The following is a 24,702-nucleotide window of genomic DNA, read 5'->3' as shown; positions in this document are numbered from 1 at the left end:
AGAAATAAGAAGCGAGAAATGGAAAATGGCGAGGCTAGGCAGACGGCCAGGGCGCGCCACATAATCCGTGGCAATCTCGCGGTGACTGCCGCTCGACCACTCAGCCCGGCTTGAAAACCCCACCTGCTCACTTCTCCACCCAAACCCAATCCAAAATCTTTCCCTCCCTCCACTCCGTTCCCCTCCGCCTCCGCCTCTGCGGCCGCCGGTGACGCCCCAGGCGCAGCCAGCCATGTCGTGCTCCCACCTCTCCACCGCGTGGTCCTCCTCCGCGCTCGCCAGCTCCTCCACCCGCCGCCGCGCCTCGACCGGCGGCAGCAGCAGCAGCAGCCTGGTGGTGCGGTGCTCCCTCCGCGACCTCCGCAACCGCATCGACTCTGTCCGCAACACGCAGAAGATTACGGAGGCGATGAAGCTGGTGGCCGCCGCCAAGGTGCGTCGCGCGCAGGAGGCCGTGGTCTCCTCCCGCCCCTTCTCCGAGGCCCTTGTGGAGGTGCTCTACAACATGAACCAGGAGATCCAGACGGAGGACATCGACCTGCCCCTCACCCGCCAGCGCTCCGTCAAGCGCGTCGCCATCGTCGTGCTCACCGGCGAGCGCGGCCTCTGCGGCGCCTTCAACAACAACGTGCTCAAGAAGGCCGAGTCCCGCATGGAGGACCTCAGGCAGCTCGGCGTCGACTACACCGTCATCAGCGTCGGCAAGAAGGGCAACGCCTACTTCCAGCGCCGCGACTACATCCCCACCGAGCGCTTCCTCGAGCTCGCCGGCATCCCCACCGTCAAGGACTCGCAGGCCATCTGCGACCTCATCTACTCCCTCTTCGTCGCCGAGGAGGTGGACAAGGTGGAGCTCGTCTACTCCAAGTTCGTCTCCCTCGTCCGCTCCGACCCCATCATCCAGACCCTGCTGCCCATGTCCCCCAAGGGCGAGATCTGCGACGTCAACGGCATATGCGTCGACGCCACCGAGGACGAGCTCTTCAAGCTCACCACCAAGGAAGGAAAGCTCACCGTCGAGCGCGAGAAGATCAAGATCGAGACGCAGCCCTTCTCCCCCGTCGTACAGTTCGAGCAGGACCCCGTACAGATCCTCGACGCCCTCCTACCGCTCTACCTCAACAGCCAGATCCTGCGTGCACTCCAGGAGTCGCTCGCCAGCGAGCTGGCCGCCAGGATGAGCGCCATGAGCAGCGCAACTGACAACGCCATCGATCTCCGGAAAAATCTGTCTATGGTCTACAACCGCAGGCGCCAAGCCAAGATCACCGGAGAGATTCTCGAGATCGTTGCTGGCGCCGACGCCCTCGCCGGCTGATTCCTCCTCGCAACCTCAGCTGAGCTGCCGCTGCCGCTCTTATATACTATAATTCTTCTTTGCCTCCTTTTCTCCTCTCTTCTTCTCTTGTTGGCCTGTGTCTGTAATAATTTCTCCTCATAGCACAAAAATGATGTGTCTGTTGTACTCAATTCCTCGTCGCGAGATACACAAGATTCCAGTTCAGAGATGCCAAATGTATAATCCAGAGTATCTATTTATCTTTGCAATCTTGCCTTCTCATTTTCGCAAATTTCTTGACAGAAACCGTGGCAAACTATTGAAAGAATAGAATACATGATCTAACTTAGTACTCCTGAATTCTCAAAGAATCGTACAGGCCGGTGGAAACAAGCAAACAATTACTCATGTAATGCTCTGATTTGAAGACATTCAACGAATAATTTACACTCAGATCTCGAGTAATGCTTTAATTTGATCAACAGATCTAGTTTTCTTCCTTCTGTGAATAATCAACAAAATCACGTTAGGGCGAGGTAGGGGAGAGGAGGTGCTGGTGTGGTGGAGGTAATGACGATCAACGAGACTCCAATCTTATGCTTGATCTCTGTTTTCCAATTGACACCAACTATGCCGGCAGGTTATTACCCCATTCAATTCAAAATCAATTAGGACCTAGCTGAATGCACGGGCATTGCACTGCCACGACCCCTTCAATCCATTCCCTCGTTGCACATGTAAATATATTGTAGGTACTAAAAAAATCTAATATGTGGAAATATAACCACATAATATTCAAAACATAGTTTGTAAAATTTGTATTCTAAACCATTAAATATTAAAATTGTACTTCATACGCATAAAAACATCATACACCCTAGTTGGTTGCGGCACGACGACAACCGCGAGAGTAGATTGTGTCAGAGTTGGAGCTCGATGCGGTAGGGGCGGCAACATCGAATGAGAGGAATAAATTGGGGATTGGGTTGTGTGGCACATCGACACCGGAGAGGATCTTCCGTTGCCAGCTATGGAGGGAACGCCCGAGTGGTGGATGGACTGGCCGTGGGGAAATCAGCTAGGGCAGGGTGGTGAGGTGGTGTGATAGCACTATCAACCGTGGGCGAGAAACATACCCATGGTTGGGGGCGGAAGGTGGTGGTGCTGGGGATGGGGAGGTCAAGAGGTGGTGATGATGGAGTACAGGAGTGGAGAATTGATGAGAGGACGAAGACAGTTGATGAGAGGAAGAAGAACACGTGGATTGTTGGATGGGTGATCTGATGGCCCAGAAAAAGTGACTAGGATTTAGAACATTGGATTTGCTAACTTCCCGACGAATTAGCTCAATTCTTGGTTGACTCTTAATTTCTTAAACAATTATATTAATTACGTTGTGATTGGCTCTAACCATGAGATGCGAACATTGCTTGCAACTGATATTTTCTCAAGTGTACATAGGTTTGCAACTGAGATTTTTTACTAATTACTCCATTCGTTTTGATTTAATTCACATTTTAGATAAATGAGATAAACTAGTGTTGCATTTATTAGTACTACTTAGATATGTAAACATGCAGTGCAAGCTACATTGAAAATAACAACGTCTAATAAAAGAGCAAAATCACTTTGTTTTCAGTGTTGTTGTTGACTAAAAGTTAGAATGTACGGAGTATATTATTTCAGAACAAATTTTAGGGCTAGAATATAAATTATTTAAAAATAGAGGGAATATACATGAGTTCCAACCAAGATTTTTTTTAAGTCATTTGTTTACTTCGTGATTCCTGCTCGTCATAAGTTGTAGCATATCTTACAACTCGATTATGTCTCTCAGCCAAATGACAGTTAGTCAAAATCCAGTCACCCGTTAACCGTACCCAATAAATAAATATATTTTAAAAACATATCTGATGATTCAGTGATGTAAACGGGAGGCAGAGGATGGTCAAAACCTATCCCATGTCGAACATCTGATTCAGAAATCTTTTCTTGCTTATTTCTGAACCAGATAGTGTTATTTAGAAAATGGAGTGACAGATCTGAAGAGTACCAATTCACTGAAACTAAAATTTTGGCGAAGAAGGTGAACTAAAATGCAACATTTAGCATTACAGTACCAAAATGGACAAATATAACCCTTAGGAACAACAAATTCACGAAATGAACTCTCGTTGAAAGTATTTCACCGAGCTAACCCTTTTGTGTAACACTGATGTCAAATACGCTAATCTAGGTAGTGTAGCACAGATCTCACAGATGCTACACGCTTTGCCAGCGTAGCGAGGCGGGACCAACCCAGGCCCACCCCTATGTAGCACCTCTCACTTAGGCACTACAATGTGGATCATAGCGCCGCTCACATCGGCTCGATGCTCTCACTTAGCAATAACAGGCCCGAAGCACCCACCCGACCCTCTACCCCTCTTTTCCCCACCCACTAACAAAGGCTCGAGGTTGGCGTCTCCCCTCTCTTCTCGATCCTCTCAAATCCCTCTACCAAAATCCCCAAATCTGTAGGTTTTCTCCATGGATTTCGCCCCCCCCCCTAGTGCCAAGAGGTATTACCCCCCTTTCCCCTTGATTTCAATCATTTGGAATCTTGTATTTTGGTTGGGCTTGTCCAAATCTTGGAAACCCTAGCATTTCAAATGAACCCAACATGCATGGTTGATTCTTGTTGCAATGACCAATGGTTGATTGTTAAGGGTTGTTGTTAGGTTAGGGTTAGGGTTCTTGTTAGACTTTTATGTTAGGCCTAGGGTTTGGTTATATGGCTTGGATTTTTTGTGTCTTTCCATGACTAGTTATTGAATAACATGCCTAGGGTTCTTGGAGAAGGATAATGATGAGTATGAGGATGCTGAGAATGATATTTAGCTCACTAACAACAATGTAGGTGGTTTGGACACATATTATGTGCAAGAGAACATGGACCATTCGATCCTTTGTCCTGACGCTATGCAAAGGACTGGGATGACGATGGGCCCGATGAAGAAATTAGCTAGGAGAGGTTCACGCCTAAGGACGCCGAAATTTTCCTGAAGTTATTGGGCCAGGATCATCGGATACCATTATCACGTGATCTTTTTTTTTATCGCAGACGAAGCTGGTTGATGGTGGCAAGAGTTTAGTGCTTGGAGCTAGGCCAATTTCCCACCGAGATATGGATCAAAAGAACAATGGGATTTCTCCTAGGTTGACATTCGAAATCTTGTTGGAATTTAAGGCATGGATCAAGGAGTTACCGGTTAAGAATTATCGCATGTACACCGTTGTCCACTCGGACGTCAAGAAGCACTACATGGTTAAATATGAAGAGGGTGGAGTCCATGGGTTGTGTGTGCAAGACCTTTGAAGGGAGGGCCCTCTTGGAAAATAACTAGCTGTGTAGCAACTCACATGTGCCGAGGCAAGAAGCTTGATGGCAAGGTTGAAGTACGTGCACCGACAACTCAACTCCGAGATCATCGCTTACAAGCTTTCCAACGGGATCTCGTCACTTCTAATGATGAGCATTAAGTCCGTCCAGGTTCTAGTGAAATCCCGCATTCACTACAATGTGAAGTACGGGAAGACATGGAAGGCCAAACAAGCCACATTCAAGATGTTGTATGGTGATTTGGAGGAAGCATACAACTGACTCCCTAGGTTGTTGGGAGCGATGGACGCTACTAACCCGGGCATGGCTGCTACTAACTCACATGTGGAAAATAACTAGTTGTGATGTCCTCATGAACCGTACTGATATGGGCATCAAGGCTGAGGTGAAGCCTAATTTTAGGACTCCACCGAGTTAGGCGATATTCTATCGAAGATTGACATGCTAGGACGACCTACGATATGTAATGATTAATTCTAAGGTTGTGTCAACAATATATATTATGGTTTAGGTTATTTTATTAGCCAGGTGATGATGGTCGACGGGCTTGATGAAGTGTCTTGATTATTCCCCAGCAACAAAGCCAAAAAGATCTTGATACGTTCAAACTCCAAGTGCAGAGTGTTGTATCAGCAGAGTATTTTCCCCACAAGGGTGACTCGAGGGTTTAAATCGAACTCTCGGGGAACTGAGCAAAGAGTATTCTCTTCTCTCTTCTTCTAGCAATCCTGCAAGTAAAATAAAAGCCTTGTGTCTCCAACTCCACCGTGTGGTTGTCAAGTACAAGGTTTTGTGTAAGTAAATAAACACAAGTAAAAATAAAGCGAGTAAAACTAGATGAAATAAAGTAAGTAAGTAAAAAACTGTAAAGGGGTTGATTGTTTTTGGTGTTTTAGATGCAAATAAAAAAGTAAATATTTTATATGTTCGGATTAAAATAGTGCTGCAAATAGAAAACAAGATAAAAGCAATATAAAAGTGTTTCTTATGATAAAAAGTGGACCGAGGTTCGTTTCACTTGACTATTCTCTCTTTCAAGTTGGAGCGGATAAATAGTAATTCATCAATGAGATATGAGGATGCAGAACAATAATATGAGTAAGATAAGCATTCATATGGGCATCACGTCCTAACATAGAGATGATGCAACACATCTCACTTATACTCCACAAGAAAGGAAAAACTCCATGCAATCTTGTATTAAGAATTAACAGAGTATAGCCTTAGGTACTTTGACATGATGTTTGAATATCAAATATGCTACATTGACCAAACAAGATCATCACTTTTGTCACGTGACCAACATAGTACATGCATTCACTTTATCCCTAATGAGGTAGCAAAAGAAAAGACAAAGCCATAATAGATCATGAATTTGTTGTCACTATTCAATCACTAAGACCATGCTACTCCATCTAATACACACATCACCCCACACACGCTCTTACATAGATGTTGGATCAGAACAAATACTTAAGAATGGGGTACATAATATGCATCTATCAATACATCTTACACATAATACGATCAGATATCATAGCACAATATCAGAGATTAAGGATCCACCACATAAGTATTACAAATATGGCCATAATCATATGAGGCAGCTGATATGGCACTAAGAACATGAGAGAAAAAGATCAAGCTACTGCCACAAACCCGTAGTCCAGAGGTGGACTACTCTCCCTTGATCATGGTGATGATGATGAAGACGTTGGAGAAGGTGGAGATCCCTCCGGCGGTGATCCCCACGGAGTTTCCCCCTCCAATCTTCTCTGATGCAGCCTCCGTTTTCGTGTTTCTGTCTTTCTGCGGCGCTCTCTTCCCGAGAACTCTTCGGGGCCATATATATAGTGATTTTTAGGTCAAAATATGTTGGTGGGCGAAAATATCACACGATTTGGACGATCGATGACCGAAAGAGGTCAGGTGGCGCGCCTTAGAAGTTGGGCGCGCCACTTGGGCTCTTTTGGGCCTTAGGCCCTTCCAGGTAAGCTTCTAGGTCCTAGGCTGCTTCTCCCGATGAAAAAATGATGCTCCAAAAATCTCAGGTCAATTTGACTCCGTATAGGTCTCTGAAAGTGAAAAAAAACACAAAACAGGGTTTTCCTGTTCTGCAGAGTTATAAACCAAATAAAGCGGATCATTGGTAAATCATCATAAATCAATATAAAATATGGTATTATCATCATATATGTTGCAAATATGTGGAAATTAAATATGATAAAGGACAAAGTTCATGTATGCATTTTACATGCATCACCATGTCATGTTGTGGGCCAAGTAGGGTTTTAATAAGTTGTGTTTGTGTTTGGTTTGGGCTTGTCCAACCGAATAAGGTCGACCCACCTAGGTTGGGCGCCCCACCCCTCCATATAAGGAGATGGTGCGGCTAGGTTTAGGGTTAGCATACGTTGAATCTTAGTCTAAACACTTTCGCGTGTGTTCGTGGTTTAGCATCCCTCCGGGAACGGTGATATCGTTTATCAGTTTGTAATAAAGATCGGTGCGAAGGTTCTTGTTTTCATGAAGAATTATCAAGCTACGGTTTGAGGCGCGTAGTTCTTCTTCACGTTGCTTGCTGGTTGCGTTCATCGCGTGATTGGAATAACTACTACCAGATTGTCTCGTTGTGAAAGATCGGGCAAAACCCCAACAGTATCAGGTTGGATCCTATTATCATGTGGTATCAGATTTCAAGGTTGCTCACGACGATGTTGCGTTGATTGATCTCATCTAGATCGATTTTCTCGGATGAGAGTTGTTTGGGGTTGTTGGAGATCGACATGAAAGAAGGAGACTTGCTATTCCAAGTATAATGTGTGTGTTTTGACTCCAACCTTTTCAAAATATCCTTTTTGTGTAATTTAAATCTCATAAGAAACTAAGGTGTGGAAGGAAAATACCACTATGCATGTTGGGTTTGACTGATTATGAGTAGGTATGATAGACATTGGATTTGAGTTGAGCTTGGAAACAAGTCTATGCTTGTGTAAGAATTCAAATCTTTTGGCTAGCAAGAGGTCTAAAAGCATGCAATAGTATCCATAGACTATTCATTCATAATAAAACAATGATACTTAAAATTAAACATCTATGTATACTAGCAAGAAGTAGCACTTAATAACGCACATAACAAATCATCACTCAATAGAGCATGTGAAACTAGAAATACCATGCATAAAATAAATTTCAGCTTTTAGGCATTCCTCCTTATCTTTTATAATCATGCAACTTAATTTACTTTGAACATTCAGAGGTGGAGAGTTGTAATACCCCAGGATTAGAGACGATCGAGGGGTAGAATTTAGGAAGGGATGTGCATTGCATCGTAAAATATGGGGAAATTTCGCGCTTTATTGAAAATTTTGCATCTTAGGGGGACAAGTTTCTCTCTCGACACCACATAGGATTAGGGTTTCGAGAGTGCGATAGACTTGGACCTATCTAAACTCAATTAGGGCTTTTGAGAAGAGAGGGGAACAATTTCCTTCTCAACTTAAGTTGCATGATTGAATTCAAACCAGTTATGTTTGAATTTGAAATTCAAACAACAATTAAGTATATTATAATTCAAATAATGGATAATTCATAAACAAATGAATAAGTCAAGTATATAAATTAAAAGAACATATATTTAAAGCTCATTAGAGAAACCTTGAGCTTTATTGATTAACACACATATTACATTGTCATTTATATTATCCAAATTGAATTATAAATAACACCTTACACAAATGAATAAATGATAAATGAAAATAAAAGAATTACAATTGTTGACAGAATTCTAAATTAGACAAGTAAATCTTCATGGATTGCTTGATCAAAACTTGTATGATCTTCATTTGAACATCTCATTCATCCCTGCAAACAAATACAACACAGAGAAACAAAAGTTAGGCCAAGTGGCAAAGCCACTTGGCAGATTAGTGAAAATATGGTAAAATTGGTGGATAATATCAAGTATACCGAGGGAACTAGGACATGATCCAAGTACTAACATGGGAGCATGCACAGCAGCTCACAAGGCTAGCTGCATGCTCTCCGCACACACACACATACCAGGGGTGAAGCACCCAACACAGGCTGTGCTGTCAACCAAAGGAGTGAAGAGAGGGATAGTATAAAAGCTTTTCACAGCAAACCCTAGAATCCATCGACAAGATCATCCAAGGGTAAGAACAGCCAGAACCATAGAACAGGAAGAACACCAAATTCCTCCAAACCATCCAAAGCATCCAGAACAGTTTCACCAAGAACTGTTGCTGTAAAGCAAGCCACAAGGAGGAGATCACCACAAGCTAGCAAGGGGGAGCAGGGCAAGCTTTGATCATCAACCAGAAGCAAATCCTCTACAACAGCACATAAATCTAGGAGCTGGAGTGAGATATACACAGATGATCATGAGCAAGCAGTTGTTTTGCTCATAAATAAGCATATGCAAATATCACAGAAGCAAAAAAGGGGTAGAATACCCTGTTTGTATCATCACTTGGCTGCTAGCCATTTGGTGCAAGCAAACATGGGAGAAGCCAACAGGAAATCATCCAAGGGAACACTGGTTGTGTCAAACCAGTGGCACAACCAAGGAAATCCAGCAAGGATTGATCCTATCTAGCCAGCCAAAGTCACCTAGCACCTATAGCTAGCTACACCGCAGATAGATAGACAATATAGTGTCTATCTATGTTTTCAACAGCAAAGGCTACTGGAAATCCAATCATGGATCAACCAGAAAGCATTTGAGAGCCACAACAAAGCCACAGAGGGGGAGCTATCCTTGGACAGGCATCGGGATGCTCGTCGGGGCCACCTCAAACCCACAGACCAACACACCAAGTCACTGCATCATCACCCAATAGGGTTCATAAGTGAGCTAGGGTTCCCAACCAGTGGTTGGCATCCCTCTAGCTCCAATTTATCAGTTAATAGGATCATCACTGCCAAGCAGTTCACCTCATTTATCTATTTAATCAAGCAAGGCTACACAGATAAATGAAATACATAAGTAAACCATGCACCAGATACTTGCAAATGGTCCAGAGGATCAATGCAAGCATCAGGAGGTGCTGGAGCAGGCAAGAGCATGCACCAGCACAAGCTTGAGTGCCACACAGGCCAAGGAAGATCATCAGTGGGATGCAAGCCATAGGATAGCAGTCAATCACCAAGCAACTGGTGATCATATGATCATCAGGGCTTGACATAACATGCAAGTACATGCTAGAGCCAAGCCTAGAACCAGTCCATGAATCATATAAGTTAAATAGCCACAGTTCATTAACAATTGCATCACAGATAATCAAATAATTGATATATAATTGTATCCAGAAGCACGCCATCAAGAGATGGAGCTATCTAGCCACAATCAAGCACAATAGAGCATTTCCATGGATCATAGCCCAATGAGCAATACACCAGGGGCACTGGCACTTGCTAAATGCAAGAACTACTCACAGTAGTGAGCCAGGAGAGCTAGAGCAATGACACAACACAAGAAGTAAGCAACAACAATAGCTAGAACTGGCCAGGTAAGCATCTAGAGGATCAGTAGCATGCACAACAGCATGGATGCACAGAGACAGCAAGCCAGGGAATATAGCAAGCAATAGCAAGGCATAGGATAGGGACAGTAGAGCAGTAGCAGCAGCTAGAGCACGACAACAACAGCAAGCACAACAGCATCACGCACATCAGCCGCAAGTATAGCAATAGCAGCCAGTAGAAGCAGAAGTAGCAGCACGACATGCCATCTCCACGAGGAGGAGCAGCCATAACTCAAAATAGACAAAAAGGAAGAAGAAGAGATGAGAGAGATGAGGTGGAGCACTTACATGCGAGACGGTCGGGAGGCGCAGCCATGGAAGCCACGGCGGCACACGCCGGGGGCACGGTGGCGCCAAGCCAAGCCAGGCCAGGCCAGGCCACCGCGCCCAGCACCACCATGCGGGGCTCACGGCGGCTCCATAGCGCCAGGAACGCCAGGGGGTGGCGAATCGCCGCGGATCCGTGCGACCCGCGTTGCAGAGGAGTTGGGGACGAGCGGTGACGACGACGAATTCTATATCGACGTGGAGCGATAGGTGCACCGTCGACCGGCGGTTCATCCGCACTTGATATCATTGCCGGAGATGGCCGGAGACGGCCAGGGTAAATCGTCGACCACACTGGCGACCACGGCGTCGCGAGAGAGAGGCGAGTGCTAGGGTTTGGCGCGGGGGAGAAGAGAAGTGAGGGCGACCGAGTGGGCCGGACCAGGCCGAGGGGGTTGAGCCCAACCCACTCGGGTTCACCCTGACATGTGGGCCCGAGGGCATTTTGGACATTTCATAAATGTCCATTGAATTAAAACTTTCACAAAGTTTTGTAAAATAAATATAGCTCTAAAAAATAAGTAAAAATATGTAAACCACTCAGAATAAAATTCTCTATCATAATAAATTATGAAATGGAAATTTTGAGACAATTAAAAATTGAGTCATAATTAAATGCAAGGAATTAATATTTTAATCATTAAAAATCACACTCTATATTTTTAATGATAAAATAAGTCCATAAATTCTTTTGGACTTAAAAACACCTTGGCAATATTCCAAGGTAGAATTTTACTCTTAAAGAGTATCCCTAAATTGTTCTTAGTAATTACCTCTGACATGAAATAATAATACACCGGGAAGGGGGAAAAAACCCTAAAAGCTAAAAGCAGGCATAATTGCTTCTTTAACCATTGCCCTTATCGGACAATGATGCTATCTTTCAGAAATAGAGGACAAGGGTCAGTCCACACCATCGAACTGCAACACTTTGTAGTCTTCAGGCAAGTTCATCGCTTGCTCATGTCAATTTGAGTATTTTTACCAAATTACTTGCAAATTACTATGCTTATCACTCTTGCATGAAAAGTAAAATTGCTATCTTCATAACTATGAATATTACTAAATGGTGGGCAATGGAACCATGGTATGAATATGGTGGAGGTTCCATTGCAAGGGTTTATATCCATCTAGGATTAAACAACAAATGTCGTCCAATGATTCTTGTGCCGTAAAACTTGTGTTAACCATAAGATCTGGAGTGGGACAGAGTAGTCAATTGTGCTTCTTCCTCTCGTACATCAACGGATGTGCTTACCGTAGCAGTTGTATCTTGCGAGAACAACCGGAGGGGTGGGGAACCTCTAAGTCCCCACGGTAATGCGGTCTATGATGGGTTGCAACGACCGGCGAAGAAATCAGGTCGAGAACCTGGTTGTTGTCAAGGTCGGAAGGTATCCATAGTGGTACGCTGACCGGTGAGGACCCAAGGTCGGAATTGCAACAAGGGTGGGTGTGCAAGGTCGCGAAGGAGTATAATTTGGCTAAGACCTTATACCGGGCCTCACACCATGGAAGTGTGGACGGGAAAGCTGCCCGGTTGGCACAAAGGTTAAGATCTCTTATGGGTAAAGCAACACACCTCTACAGAGTGTAATGAATCGTGACCTGTCACTCCTTGTTCTGGGATTTGGAACTGCGAACACTATCGGAAAGGAACTCCATGAAGTTCTAGTAAACTGGTGAAGGCAGACGGACATAGTTCTTCTGATTTAAAACAACCTTTTGAAGAAATGGTTATAAAAACATGCATTGGTATTAGATTTTATGGTCTAATATCGTAGCTAGTGCATTAAACACCTCTTTTCTATTATGAACTTGTTGAGTACGCTCGTACTCATACCTCTTATAATCCCTTGCTTAGACTGTCTGAATCACCTCGAGGAGACAACTAACGGACAAGGCGGAGCAGAGGAGATTTGCTACGAGGAGTCAGACCTCTCAGGCGGTGTAGAAGGCGTAGAATACCTTATCGTCTATGAAACAGGGGAGGATTCCGAAGGAGAACAAGCTTAGACTACCGAAGTGTTAGTAGTAACCGACCAGTGCGAACACCATAGTACTTAGCTGCTCGTGTGGAATAAATGTATAACCTGCTAAGACTCTTATGTTGTAAGTTAAGTTGGGTTCACCTCGAACCCAGGATTAAACCTCTTTGGACCCAGGAGGAGCTCCGAGATGATGTATATGTTTGGTTTGTGATAATATGTGAATGAGTTATGGACCAGCTATGTTCTGTTGTACTACTCTAAGGGATGTAATATTTGCAGATTGGTACTTCGCGAATGTTATATCAACGACTGGCATACTACAACATGCAGTGGTATGCAGGGTCACCACAAGAGTTTAGTCCAGTAGCTCATGAATATGCATTATGAGCACTAAATATTATGGTCCTTTTATTTTAAAAACAAAACTAGACACAAATAATACAAGGAGGCTTCAAGTTTTTGCGAAAATTCTATGTTGCTAAAAAACAGAGTTTAGAGGCGCTCAAACCAGGAGTTTTCGATTGAGTCCAGTGGGGTGTCATGGGCATCCCCAAGCTTATGATATTTATTATAATTGAATCATCTTAGTGTGATATTCCTCCATTCTCTGTAAAAAAAACTTCAACCCAAACTTTTCTGCACATTCTTTTCTATGGGGTGACATTAGAGGTAAAAGGAAATCATGCTTGCTGCTATTTTACTCAATAATAAAATTATATCTTCATGAAACAGAGAGCACATAATGTTCTACTCGTTTTAGTATATAAAAAGTTCCAAGTAAAAATTATTTTGATACTCAAAAGAATGGATCTAACATAGTAAGGCAGGATCTATCGAGAATTTTGCTGCAGCAAAACTGAATTTTTGGCACGACTTATACACGTCAGAAAATTTAGCTAATTTACATGTATAGAATGTCAGAAAATTTAGCCAATTTACGTGCATATAGAGGATAAAAAGTTACATCTACTGTGAATTTATCAAGATTTTAGGAGTTACCAAAAAATCACAAAAATTGTGCACTAAAAAGTGCAGCGCAGAAAACAACAACTCCATATTTTGTTTGCAAATTTAAATAACTAAATAGGTAAAAAATTGATACTTTATTTTAAAACCAGAGAGTAAACTAAAATAAAACTAACATGATACAACAAGCATGCAAAATAAAAACCAAATATAAAAACATCCCGGGTTGCGTCCCGTAAAGCGCTTTCTTTATAGACATATAGCTAGGCTTACTTACTTGATTCAAATGTCATGGAAATTGTGCGGTAGCATGAATGCTACCTCCTTCTTCCTTGGAAAGTGCTCCATACACTTCTTGTGTGGGAATTGAAACTTGGCATTCCCTTCTTTAGGATCAATGATAGCTCCTATTGTTCTCAGAAAAGGTCTTCCAAGGATTATAGGACTAGAGGTATTTCTCCCCATGTCCATAACAATGAAATAAAGAGGCACATATGTCATAATCAACTCAACCATTACATCATTTACTTTTCCTAAAGCCTCTTTGGTTGAATCATCAACAAGTAATAAATCAACAGAGCATTTTTCCATATTTTTAGATTAAGTAATTCATATAACTCTTTTGATATGACAGAAACACTAGATCCTAAATCTAGAATGGCATGATGCGTTCCTTTGTCAATAGATATTAAGATCTTGGGATCCACGCATCCCCAAGCTTAGGTGGTCTCATAACCTCATTATTGTATTTTTGAATCTTTTCTTTAGTGACATAGTTAGCAATATAGGAATCAAAACCAGCTTGATTAACATTAATAGTGGGATCTTTAGAAAATTTCTCAAGTATAGAAATCAATTCATGCAAGCTACATTTATCAAGATCCAAAAGTATCTCCCTAGCTTCACTAAACATTTTAACTTATTTAATTTGTTTATCATTGGCAAGCATAAGAGTTTCCTTTTCATCCACATCATTCAAAGTTTTCCAAGATTTATCTATAACTTCTTGCACATACTTAATTGTTTCTTCATGGCTCTTTTGTTGTAAGAGTTTTTTTGAAAGACAACACTTCTTGTGTTAATAGCTCAACTTTATCAATCAAAGCATCTTGACTTTCAAATTTTTCTATAAATTCTTTATTTAACTCCTTTTGTGTAGCAATAAAAGATCTAATGGTGTGTTCTAATTCATTAGAGTTACTACCACTAGCATATTTTTTGGGCACATAAGGTGGCCGGCCATAGTTATTATTGTTGTTCCCATACCCATTGTTGCCAAAGTTTCTTATAAAATTAACATCCACATTTTCATTATTGTTTCCAACTAATTCTTGTAGAGGGACATTGTCATTATTTTGCTTGGCTATGTAGGCAAGTATGGCATCAATTTTATTAGATATAGGATTTTCTTCTTCAATTGAATGCACTCTCTTAGTGGGATTAGGTGCTCTTTCAGTATGCCATTGACTATGATTATGTAACATGCTTTCTAATATGGATTTAGCTTCACGCACAGTTTTACCCATAAAAGCACCTCCAACAGCAGAATCTATCATGCTTCCAAACATTATGTTTAACCCATTATAGAAAGAGTGTAAGATAGTCCATTCATTAACTCCATGTGATGGCAAGTTCTAAGCATATTTTTAATTCTTTCCCACGTTGTTGCTACATGTTCATTATCATTTTGTCTAAATGATAGGATGCTATTTCCATTTTGTAAGATCTTAACAGCTGGGTAATACTTTTTAATGAAAGCTTCTTTAAGATCATCCCAAGAATTAATACTAGCAGTAGGTAATGACAATAACCATTCTTTAGCTCTTCCTCTAAGATAAAATGGGAATAATTTGAGCTTGACAATATTGTTTTCCACATTTTAAACTTGTGCATATCACAAATTTTTGGAGAAATCATGTAAATGCATAGAGGCATCTTCACTAGCACTACCGCCAAATTGTTCCCTAGTTATAAGATTTAATAACCTAGGACTTACTTCAAAGCTTTCAGTAGTTATCTCAGGTGTAGTGATAGGCTTAGCAATAAAATGATCATTAGGAGTGTTTGTGTAATCACACAATTTAGTATTTCTTTCACCCATAATTTTCAGAAGTTAGTTACTACTATTTTTTTATGTGTTTTTCATTTTTTTAAGAAAAAGAACTAACAAGCAAAAACTAAAAACACGCAAACAAATACTAAAAACAAGACAAATAAAATATGATGCAAAATCTAAAAGAGATAAGAGAGCTTACAGTGGTGTTACCTCCCCAAGCTTTGGTGAGACGTAGTTGTAAGAAGATTCTTGTAGGAAATACCTCTTACGCAGCAACCACTATGATGTAACTCCTTTCAGCTCCCCGACAACGGTGCCATAAAATACTCTTGATGACGGTCGACGGGCTTGATGAAGTGTCTTGATTATTCCCCAGCAACAACGCCAAAAAGATCTTGATACGTTGGGATTCCAAGTGCAGAGTGTTGTATCAGCAGAGTATTTTCCCCCACAAAGGTGACTCGAGGGTTTAAATCGAACTCTCGGGGAACTGAGCAAATAGTATTCTATTCTCTCTTCTTCTAGCAATTCTTTAAGTAAAATAAAAGCGTTGTGTCCCTAACTCCACCGTGTAGTTGTCAAGCACAAGGTTTCGTGTAAGTAAATAAATACAAGTAAAAATAAAGCGAGTAAAACTAGATGAAACAAAGTAACAAAGTAACCTAGTGGGGCTGAAAGGTTTTTAATGAGGCGGACTCGCGATGCTGCAATATAGTAAAAAATAGTGGTGATATATATTCTTCTTGCAAGGTTCAGGGGCTTGAACCCGAAAAATTCACAATACATACTCAGCTCTCGCAAAATATAGCTCGAAATTATTCGCCTTGGTTAAAAGACCTCGTGAATAAAAAACACATACGCCACCGAAACACTCGGGGGCTAGAAGAGAACAATAAACATACAAACTTGCTTTGACTATACATGAGTCTCGCAAATAATGTTACAGTACATGTGACTCGCAATATACAAACTTTATACTCTGGCCCAACATTGAGCACAATAGAAAGAAAAAACAAAAGATGAACAACTATAGCAGTTCATCTATCGTCACTTTTCCACCCTCAGCAGGAGCATCCAGGGAATCTGCATAATGATATTCATGGAAGAAAGCAGCATCCACCCTTAGAAGATCTTCAATCATCTTCTCGGCAACCGGTGTCACTGCATCGTTAAGCTTGTCGACGTTTCTCCTCCTCTGCCTTAACTTGGAGTAGCAGACGCCGATAACCTTATTCAGATCCAGTTTCGAGTGGCAAATCTTCAACCAGATAAAAGCAAACCTGGCGCCAGCCATCAGCGGGGCTTTAACAAAGTCATGGATCTGATGTACGTTCTTGAATTTTTTCATCAACTCAGGAAGAGTTTCGGGTTGGGGATTCCGAGGAAACATAGCACTGTACACCATGGCTAAAGTACTAGTGCAGAAGTCAAGAACCTCTCGGACCTGAGCGGCACGATCCTGGAATCGAACAATTCGTCGAGTGCGATCCTCACTAGCCCAGAAATCACTACCATTCTGTCTGGCAAGCCGGAGAAGGACTTCAACTCGCGAATCAACACGTTGATCTTCAGCAACAACATCAATGAAGGAGCCTGGAACCAATAAAGAAAGCAAGATATGACAAGGCATACGAGCATTGTCGAGGAAAAAGAAAGATGAAGTGCAACGTACCCGCCATATCTTCACTTGCGTTAGTCATCAGGTCAAGCATATAATTTTCATGGGCGGTAGTTTGTAAAGCCTCAACCACCGCAGTTCCTTCAGCTCCAGAGCTTCCTGAGCCTGTCGGAGAGCAGCTTTCTCGCGCTCGGAGGATTTGCGGGATTGGTCCATAACAGTGATGGCTTGTTTTTTCATGGCTTGGAGCTGCTTTCGAAGTTCAGCTAACTCTTGCAAGGGACCAGCACACGAAGAATCTTCTACAAAATCGTCGGAAGGAGTACTTCTCGAATAAGATGTGGCCCAGCAGCCGTGGTATAGTTATCAAAAACCAACTGGAAAAGAGAAATATCGACATCAATCATTTGGCAAGGGAAATTTTCATTAATCATCAAGATATTTACATGTTCATTACAAAAGTCGACTCCTATTGAGTCGATAAAAGTTGTCGCAAGTCACAACTAGAGCGACAACTACAAAGGGAAAGACAAAATATAGAGACAGGGTGGTCTACTTGACGTCCGTCTTGGCAGTAATAGCGGAGGCAGAAGGCTTTGGGTTCAGAAAGGCGAGGATTTTCTTCGAGTGGGGCTTCGCGTCCTTCACCAAAGCTTTCCACTTCTCCTTGTTCATCTTTGCGGGATGGCCAGCCTTTGCCCAGTCGACTTCTTGCTGGCTGTTGGCGACCAAAGCAATGATCCCCTCAACCCCAATCTTCAAGTTGTCATGTCGATAGGCCAGCGCAAGATCTTCCTCACCCAAGAAACGATGGACAAGCTCAGAGAAAATCTCCGGTTGCGTTTGCTTGGGAAAGAGATGGGGAACGCGGCGCTTGAAGGCAGCTCGAGAATTGGAAATATTGGTGCGCACAAGATCGCCGTGCAACTCGAGGATTGAAAGGGTGTCGAGAAGACGATCCTCAACTCCCTCGTGCAAGGTAAAATCTTCACCCATCCTTCCTGCTGGAGCAAAGCAGGGGTTCATCAATATTCAGAGAAGCAAATCAAGATAAAAACAAAGACATGCGAAGGAAAACACTTACTAACGAATCTTCGGTTTTGGGTGTTCAAACGATCTATGATGGCATTCTCACGCTCGATTTTCTGATAAATCTTGTCGCTCAAAGCACTTTCAACATTGTGGAGCCTCTGGCGAAGATCTCCAACAACAACAACGTCTTGTTCAGCTTTCTCGCGAGCCTTTTCGCTACGCTCAAGCTTAGCTGCGAGGGCGTCAGCGCGTTTCTCGGCTCGGTGGAGGGCCTCTGGAAAGAAGATCAAAAGGAAAAAAATCCAGTGTCAGAAAACAAAACAAGTTTGGCGAGAAAAATAAGTCACCAAAAACAAAGCGGGCCTTACCTCTCAAATCGTCGGCTTCGTCACGGAACCCAATAAATTGGGTCCGAAGTTTAATGAGATGCTTCATCACATGCTATAAAAAGAGAGCGTCAAGAAGCAAGTTCAGAAGAGGCAAAACTCGCCAAACAATCAAAGATATCGGTGGAAGAAGAAAGACTAGTAAAACAGAACAGTGAATCACAAGAAAAAGAATACTTACATCGTCCAATGGAGGAGTCGAGGAACTCCCCGCAACAATTTCATGACTATCGCCAGCCCCAATCCTTGCTTTCTTCGGCTCGGGGGCTGGCTATAGGAGTTGGTGTTTCCACGTTCTCTTGAGGGGGGGGTGAAGATTCCTCGGCAACGCGGTGTTCTTCAGAAAGAACCATGGTGTTGGATGTACTAGTTGGAGCCGTACCATGAACCGCGGGCTCCTCCTTTTATTCTTCCTCCTCGGAGCTATCAATACAGGAAAATGAGCATCCCGAAGAAAAAAGAGATATAGAATACAAAAATAAAAACTCACGAGCTAACTTCGCCAGCATCATCGTAGGGGTCGAAGGCGCCCTCTTCTCCAGGCGAGGTTTCTTTGGCACCCGAGTCAATCGGTTTGGAGGTGCCGGAATATTCGACATCATTTCTCTTCCTCTTGCGCCGAGGAGAAACGACGAGAGGAGGAGAAAGGGAGTGGCCTGAATAGAAATGTTCTGAATCGGTCTCTTTTTCGGAGGACGCCGCGGATTTTTGAGAACCCGCGACTTCACTCTTAGGACAAGAGGTTCGAGTCGTCGGTGAAAACGGCTCGCTCATCTACCTCTTCACCTTCAGGGAGTGGGGGAAGAGAAGAGAGAATTTGGTGGTTCTGTGCAGCATTAAGTAAAAGCAATAAAGTAAGAACACGAGCAAATGAAACAGCAGTCGATAAACATAGACTTTGAACCAAAGGAGGTACTTACTTCGGGAAGAGCGTGGGAGGCACTGTATGGCTCCACACGGCAGGAGAATGGAACTTCGTGTTTCTTGCTCAAGGAGGAAAAATGTCGGATGAGTTTCTCCAATTCTTTCACAGAGAGGTCCTTGGACAAACGATCAACATCTTTCTCGCTAGAGTACTTCCAAAGGGGGGTTTTGCGAGCCTGAAGAGGCTGCACCCTGATCCTAAGGAAGTAAGCAGTTATCTGGAGACCCGAAAGTTCCTTTCCATTGGTGTTCTGGAGCTGGTGGATGCGCTTCATTAGGGCATCAGTGGCCTTCCTTTCTTCGGCAGTGGCTTCGGCGTCCCAAGATCGGCGCCTGAGAATTTCTTTGACAGCTTCGAAGGGAGCAATGCCATACTCCTGGGAGTTTTTGCACTCATCCTGGATGTATAACCATCTTTTGCGCCACCCTTGGACGGAGTCGGGGAATTTGACGCCGAAGTAGTGGACATCAGGACAAACACAAATGCAAACGCCGCCTACATTGTAGATGACGTTTTGGGAGTTGTTGCGCCGGAGATAGAATATGCGCTTCCCCAGGCCCCAATGAGGATGGGTGTCGAGGAAGCACTCGCACAAAGTGATGAAGATAGAGATATGGAGAAGGGAGTTCGGGGTCAGCTGGTGTAGCTGAATTCCGTAAACAAAGAGAAGACCACGAAGGAATTCGTGGATGGGGGTAGAGAAGCCGCGAATAAGGTGGTCGATAAAAGTTACCCAATATCCGATGAGGGGACGTGGGAAGCTTTCGTCGCCAGGGAAGATCAATGAGTCCTGCTTCTCCAGCAGGCCAAGTTTCTTGAGCATCCTCATGTCCGCGTTGGAGATCTTGGAGCACTCCCATCCAGAGATCTCAGATTTGTCCATTGGAGCGTTAGTGCCTGGCGCTATGTGTTTGGTCAGCTTCATGCGCGGCGGCATGGAGGAGCGCTTTGGTGGAGCTGCGGCGCGAAAGAGAGCGAGGGCTCGAGGAGCTTAGAGGAGCGGCAATGGTGGAAGCAGAGAGAGGAAGAAGAAGAGCGGCGCGACGAAGGGGAAAAAGGTAGACGAAGTGGTGGTTTTATAGAGACGAACCGATCCGTCGCGCCGTTGGATGAAAGAGGAATGGATCTTACGCCTTACGCGTATCACCAAGGGTACAATAGTCTTTTCAGCGTGAAGTTACTGTACAGGAATTACTGCACGCGTGCCGGAAATTGCGGAGGACGTGTGTCCCCCACTTGCGCAACGTGTCGATCGTGCAAAACTTTGGACCCACGTTTGAGAGAAGTGACAGGAGCCGTGGTTTCCAAGGGGGTGGTCGTGGCTATCGTCAGCAGTGATGTCATTCCGAAGAAAACGTCGAGTGTTTCTATCAAATATAGCGACAGGAAAAGCCCGAGTGGTCCGACCAGAAAAACTTCATGATCTTAAGATCAAATACAAAGTATTGTTTATACGCTCGGGGGCTACTCTTATCAGAAATATGGTTCATATTTCTGATAAGAGGGAGAGGTGGCAGAAGAAAATATTGATTTGATGAAAAATAGAAAAGATTGAGCCTACAACCAAGTACTTGTTTGTAGCCTCGGGGGCTACTCCCATCGGCAGCGCTGGTCGCGCACCCGATAAAATGAAAAAGATGGGAAGCTGACAAAATAGCGACAAGAAAATAAAAGTCAAGCCTACAACCAAGTACAAGCACTTGGCTGTAGCCTCGGGGGCTACTCCCATCGGGAGTGCTGGTCGCGCACCCAATGAAATATGAGGAGTATCGTACTACATTTTCAAGTTAACACCTAACTCTTTATATACTCCCATCGGGAGGTCAAGATATTAAGTCATCATATGACCCGAATAAATATGCCATTCCAGCAGCCGTAAAAGGCACTCGACAATATATTCTCAGAGTTCGTCCGCCGCGAAAAAATCTCTGAATGCCGTAATATTTTACGAAGGTAAGTCCCCGGGATCCGTCTTGTGTGGCGTGGTACCGCACCCGAATGCGCTCGTCTACTTTATCCATGTCAACAGATGCGAAGAAAAATCCTAACGGACGCGTTAGGTACTAGATAAAATATGACTAGAATTCGGCCTATGGTAAGACCTATAGCGGCACATGTCAAATTACGCCAGTATTCCGGGGTCGAGCCCAGGGACTTGACCTTGAAGTAGGTTTTTGCGGCTTTGCCAGCAGTTAATTGGTACCTGATCCGTGAGATGAACCAGCCCCATCTACCAGTATCCCTGCGCAAAATATAAAGATTTTGGAGAAAGTGTGTGGTAACTCGAAGAAAGAATGGATTGGATTTACGAAGGAGATTTTATTGAACTCTACGATTCAAGCAAAATCTCGGGGGCTACTGACATAGGCATCCCGAATGGGCCTGCCGAATAAGGTACCCGGGGATTACTGAAGGACCATGACCCGAAGATTACAAAGCCCGGAAGCCCAATAAAGCGTCGATATGGAAGTTGAAGATAGATTAGGAATAGAGATTTGTTATTCTACGGGACGAACTCAAAGAGTCTCTCGCTGTTTGTAACTTGTACGGCATGAAACCCTTGGCTCCACTTCCTATATAAGGGGGAGTCGAGGGAGAAAGAAACGATCGATTCATTGTCAACACAACCCTAGTTTCTAGCAGTTGAGTACCTTTTCGGCTAAAATCTTCGAGATCTACTTTCCCTCTACTTTCCGCGAAACCCTAGTCTACAACTTGTAGGCATTGACAAGTTAATACCTTGTCACCTATTGTGATTGGTTCGGCATACGATGCAACTACAATAAAGTGGAGATTGGACATTGATGCCACGATTGAAGAATAGCAGTCATGGGAATACCATATGATCGGTGTCTTTGAAAGATGTCGTGCATTCAATATCACTTTGGTCGCCATACTGAATATGTTATTGATACCGGAGTGGATGAGGTGGTTTCTAGTTGGTGGTGTGAAGAAAGGTTTGCGAAAGGTATCATAGGTGGAACATATTGTTGGGACGATTTCAGCCAATTTCTGCGTGCTAGATGTATGGCGAAGTCCATGGAGATGGACAAGGTGGTGGTGTGCACTAACACTAACATGGAGGAGGTTGACCATTGAGTGGGCTAAATCTCCAACTCAAGAGGGTACATGATGTTGCTTGCAAGATAGTTGACATGGGTCAGTGGTGGAGTTTATTTCAGACTCAATGTATGATAAAAGGCCAAGCTTGCAAGTTAATGATTGATGGTGGTAGATGTACTAATGGAATAAACAAGGCAATGGTGGCATCATTGGGGTTGTCCACATGGCGTCTTACTGAACCTAACACTAGTAGGAAAAAGCCTAACGTCGGCGTGTCAAATTCGGCTACCAGTCGTGGGTGGCGGCCCGCGACTGGTACCTCTGAAGGTGCATGGAGCCCCCATGTGTGGTTTTGGTAATTAATTATAATCTCTACAGAATAATCATTGAGTTATATTTTAAGGAGTTGTCCATAGACAATGCTTGAACCATATGTTGGCTTCAAGATTGCAATAAGAAGAAATAAGGTGAAAGTTCAAGATGAGCCACACCAAGGAGATCATGGTCTTGAAGCTTTCCATCCATATGATGATCATGGATATGTGAAGATGCATAGAAGAAGAAGCTCTCCCATAGTGGATTATGGGGAAGCAATCCGCAAGACTTCATAGTGCGAGCACAATCAAGAAAGGCGTTCCATCTTGGTACGGTCAAGATCATCTTCATCGAGCTCAAGTGGAATATGCAAGGTTAATGTTTGCTCTTGATAGGGTTTGTTTCTTACCGGTTTCGTTGTTTAGTTGGGATACCGGTTTATAGGATAGTGGTCATACTATCAAGAGGGCTCATGAATGAGTAACTCGATCGCTTCATTCATAGGGAGCTCAAACCTTTGCATGCTTGTATCATCTTTCTTAGTTGTTATTTGGATCTTATCCATGTGGTGTTCTAGATCTTGTGGTTATTTCCATGACAATCTCTAGTTCATCGAAAACGGTATATCACTTGTTGCGTTTTTGATATTGGAGTTTTTCTCTGTTCTCCGGGTTTAGAGGTTTCACTCTTAAAATCATAGAAAAATATCCATCACTTGTTTTCATATTTTCAACAAAATTGGTTTCATCCCATTTGGAATTCCTAGCTCAAGGTATTGCGTTTCTAATATTGCCTCCTATTTGACTCAAAAGAAAAAGAAGGAAAAAGGGGTGGCAGGCTAGCTAGCACTGCCGGGCCGCTCAATGGTACTACCAGCCCGTTTGGACGATACTACCGGGCCGCATGGCGGCACTACCTGCCCAACCCTGCCCTCCACTCGCCCGCGTTCTGGGAGGTAGTGACACCGGGCCTTGTCGGCACTACCGGCCCAGGTTTGATTTCTCCCCATCCCAACGGGCATAATTCCCTCCCCCTTATTTAAGCCTTTCCTTTTTCTCTCTCTCTTAATTACTTCTTCATTATCCTCTTCCTCTCCACCATTGTTGCATCTTGAGACCTCCCTCTCCACAAATCCCTCCATGCTTATTGCTCATATTTGAGGAAAGAGAGAGGAGATCTAGATCTATATTTGCACCAAATCAAATCCCTCTCTTTGTGAGAATTTTTTGGGATCTAGATCTTGGAGAATTTGTGTCCTCTTATTTGTTCTTCCTCTCCTATTCGCCCAATAGCTTTTGTAGCATTGTTGGAATTTGAGAGAGAAGGACTTGAACCTCCTTGTGGTGTTCTTGCCATTGCATTTGGTACATCGGTTTGAGCTTTGCACGGTGATTCGTGGAAGTGAAAGTGAGGAGCTTGTTACTCTTGGGTTCTTGGAACCCTAGAAGAATTTTAGGACTTTGTGGTGATTTCTTGGGAGCCTCCAATTAAGTTGTGGATGTGTGCCCGGTTTCCTCTTCGAAGGAAATCCCTTAGTGGAACCGTGACCTAGGTCTTTGTGGCGAGGGTCACCGGAGAATAAGGTGAGACCTTTGTGGCGCTCGGTGTGTGGTGTGACCACCGCATTTTGAGGTGAGGCCTTTGTGGCGTTGGTGTGCGTCGAGCAACCACACCTCAAGATGAGGCCTCTTGTGGCGTTCGGGAGCACTAAGCCACCGCACCTCTCCAATGGAGATTAGTACTCGCAAGAGTGTGAACTTTGGGATAAATCATCGTCTCCCGCGTGCCTTATTAACTTTGTGATAGCGGAGCTCTT

At 43.5% G+C, this 24,702-nt stretch overlaps 1 protein-coding gene across 1 annotated transcript; it reads left to right on the top strand.

Moving 5' to 3' along the window:
• The first annotated feature begins 100 nt into the window (after positions 1-100).
• LOC124676668 (ATP synthase subunit gamma, chloroplastic) lies at positions 101-1,548 on the top strand. Its single transcript, XM_047212712.1, has one exon. It carries the CDS (start codon positions 233-235, stop codon positions 1,316-1,318), a length of 1,086 nt encoding a protein of 361 aa, XP_047068668.1. The 5' UTR covers positions 101-232; the 3' UTR covers positions 1,319-1,548.
• Positions 1,549-24,702: the final 23,154 nt, after the last annotated feature.

The sequence above is a fragment of the Lolium rigidum genome, chromosome 7 (genome assembly GCF_022539505.1).
Source record: "Lolium rigidum isolate FL_2022 chromosome 7, APGP_CSIRO_Lrig_0.1, whole genome shotgun sequence".
Taxonomy (NCBI): Eukaryota; Viridiplantae; Streptophyta; class Magnoliopsida; order Poales; family Poaceae; genus Lolium; species Lolium rigidum.
The sequence above is the reverse complement of the archived record's forward strand: the minus strand, read 5'-3'. Positions and strand labels throughout refer to the sequence as shown.

Excerpts from the sequence above, each read along its gene's own strand:
- LOC124676668 (XM_047212712.1), top strand. The coding sequence starts at position 233 with ATGTCGTGCTCCCACCTCTCCACCGCGTGGTCCTCCTCCGCGCTCGCC.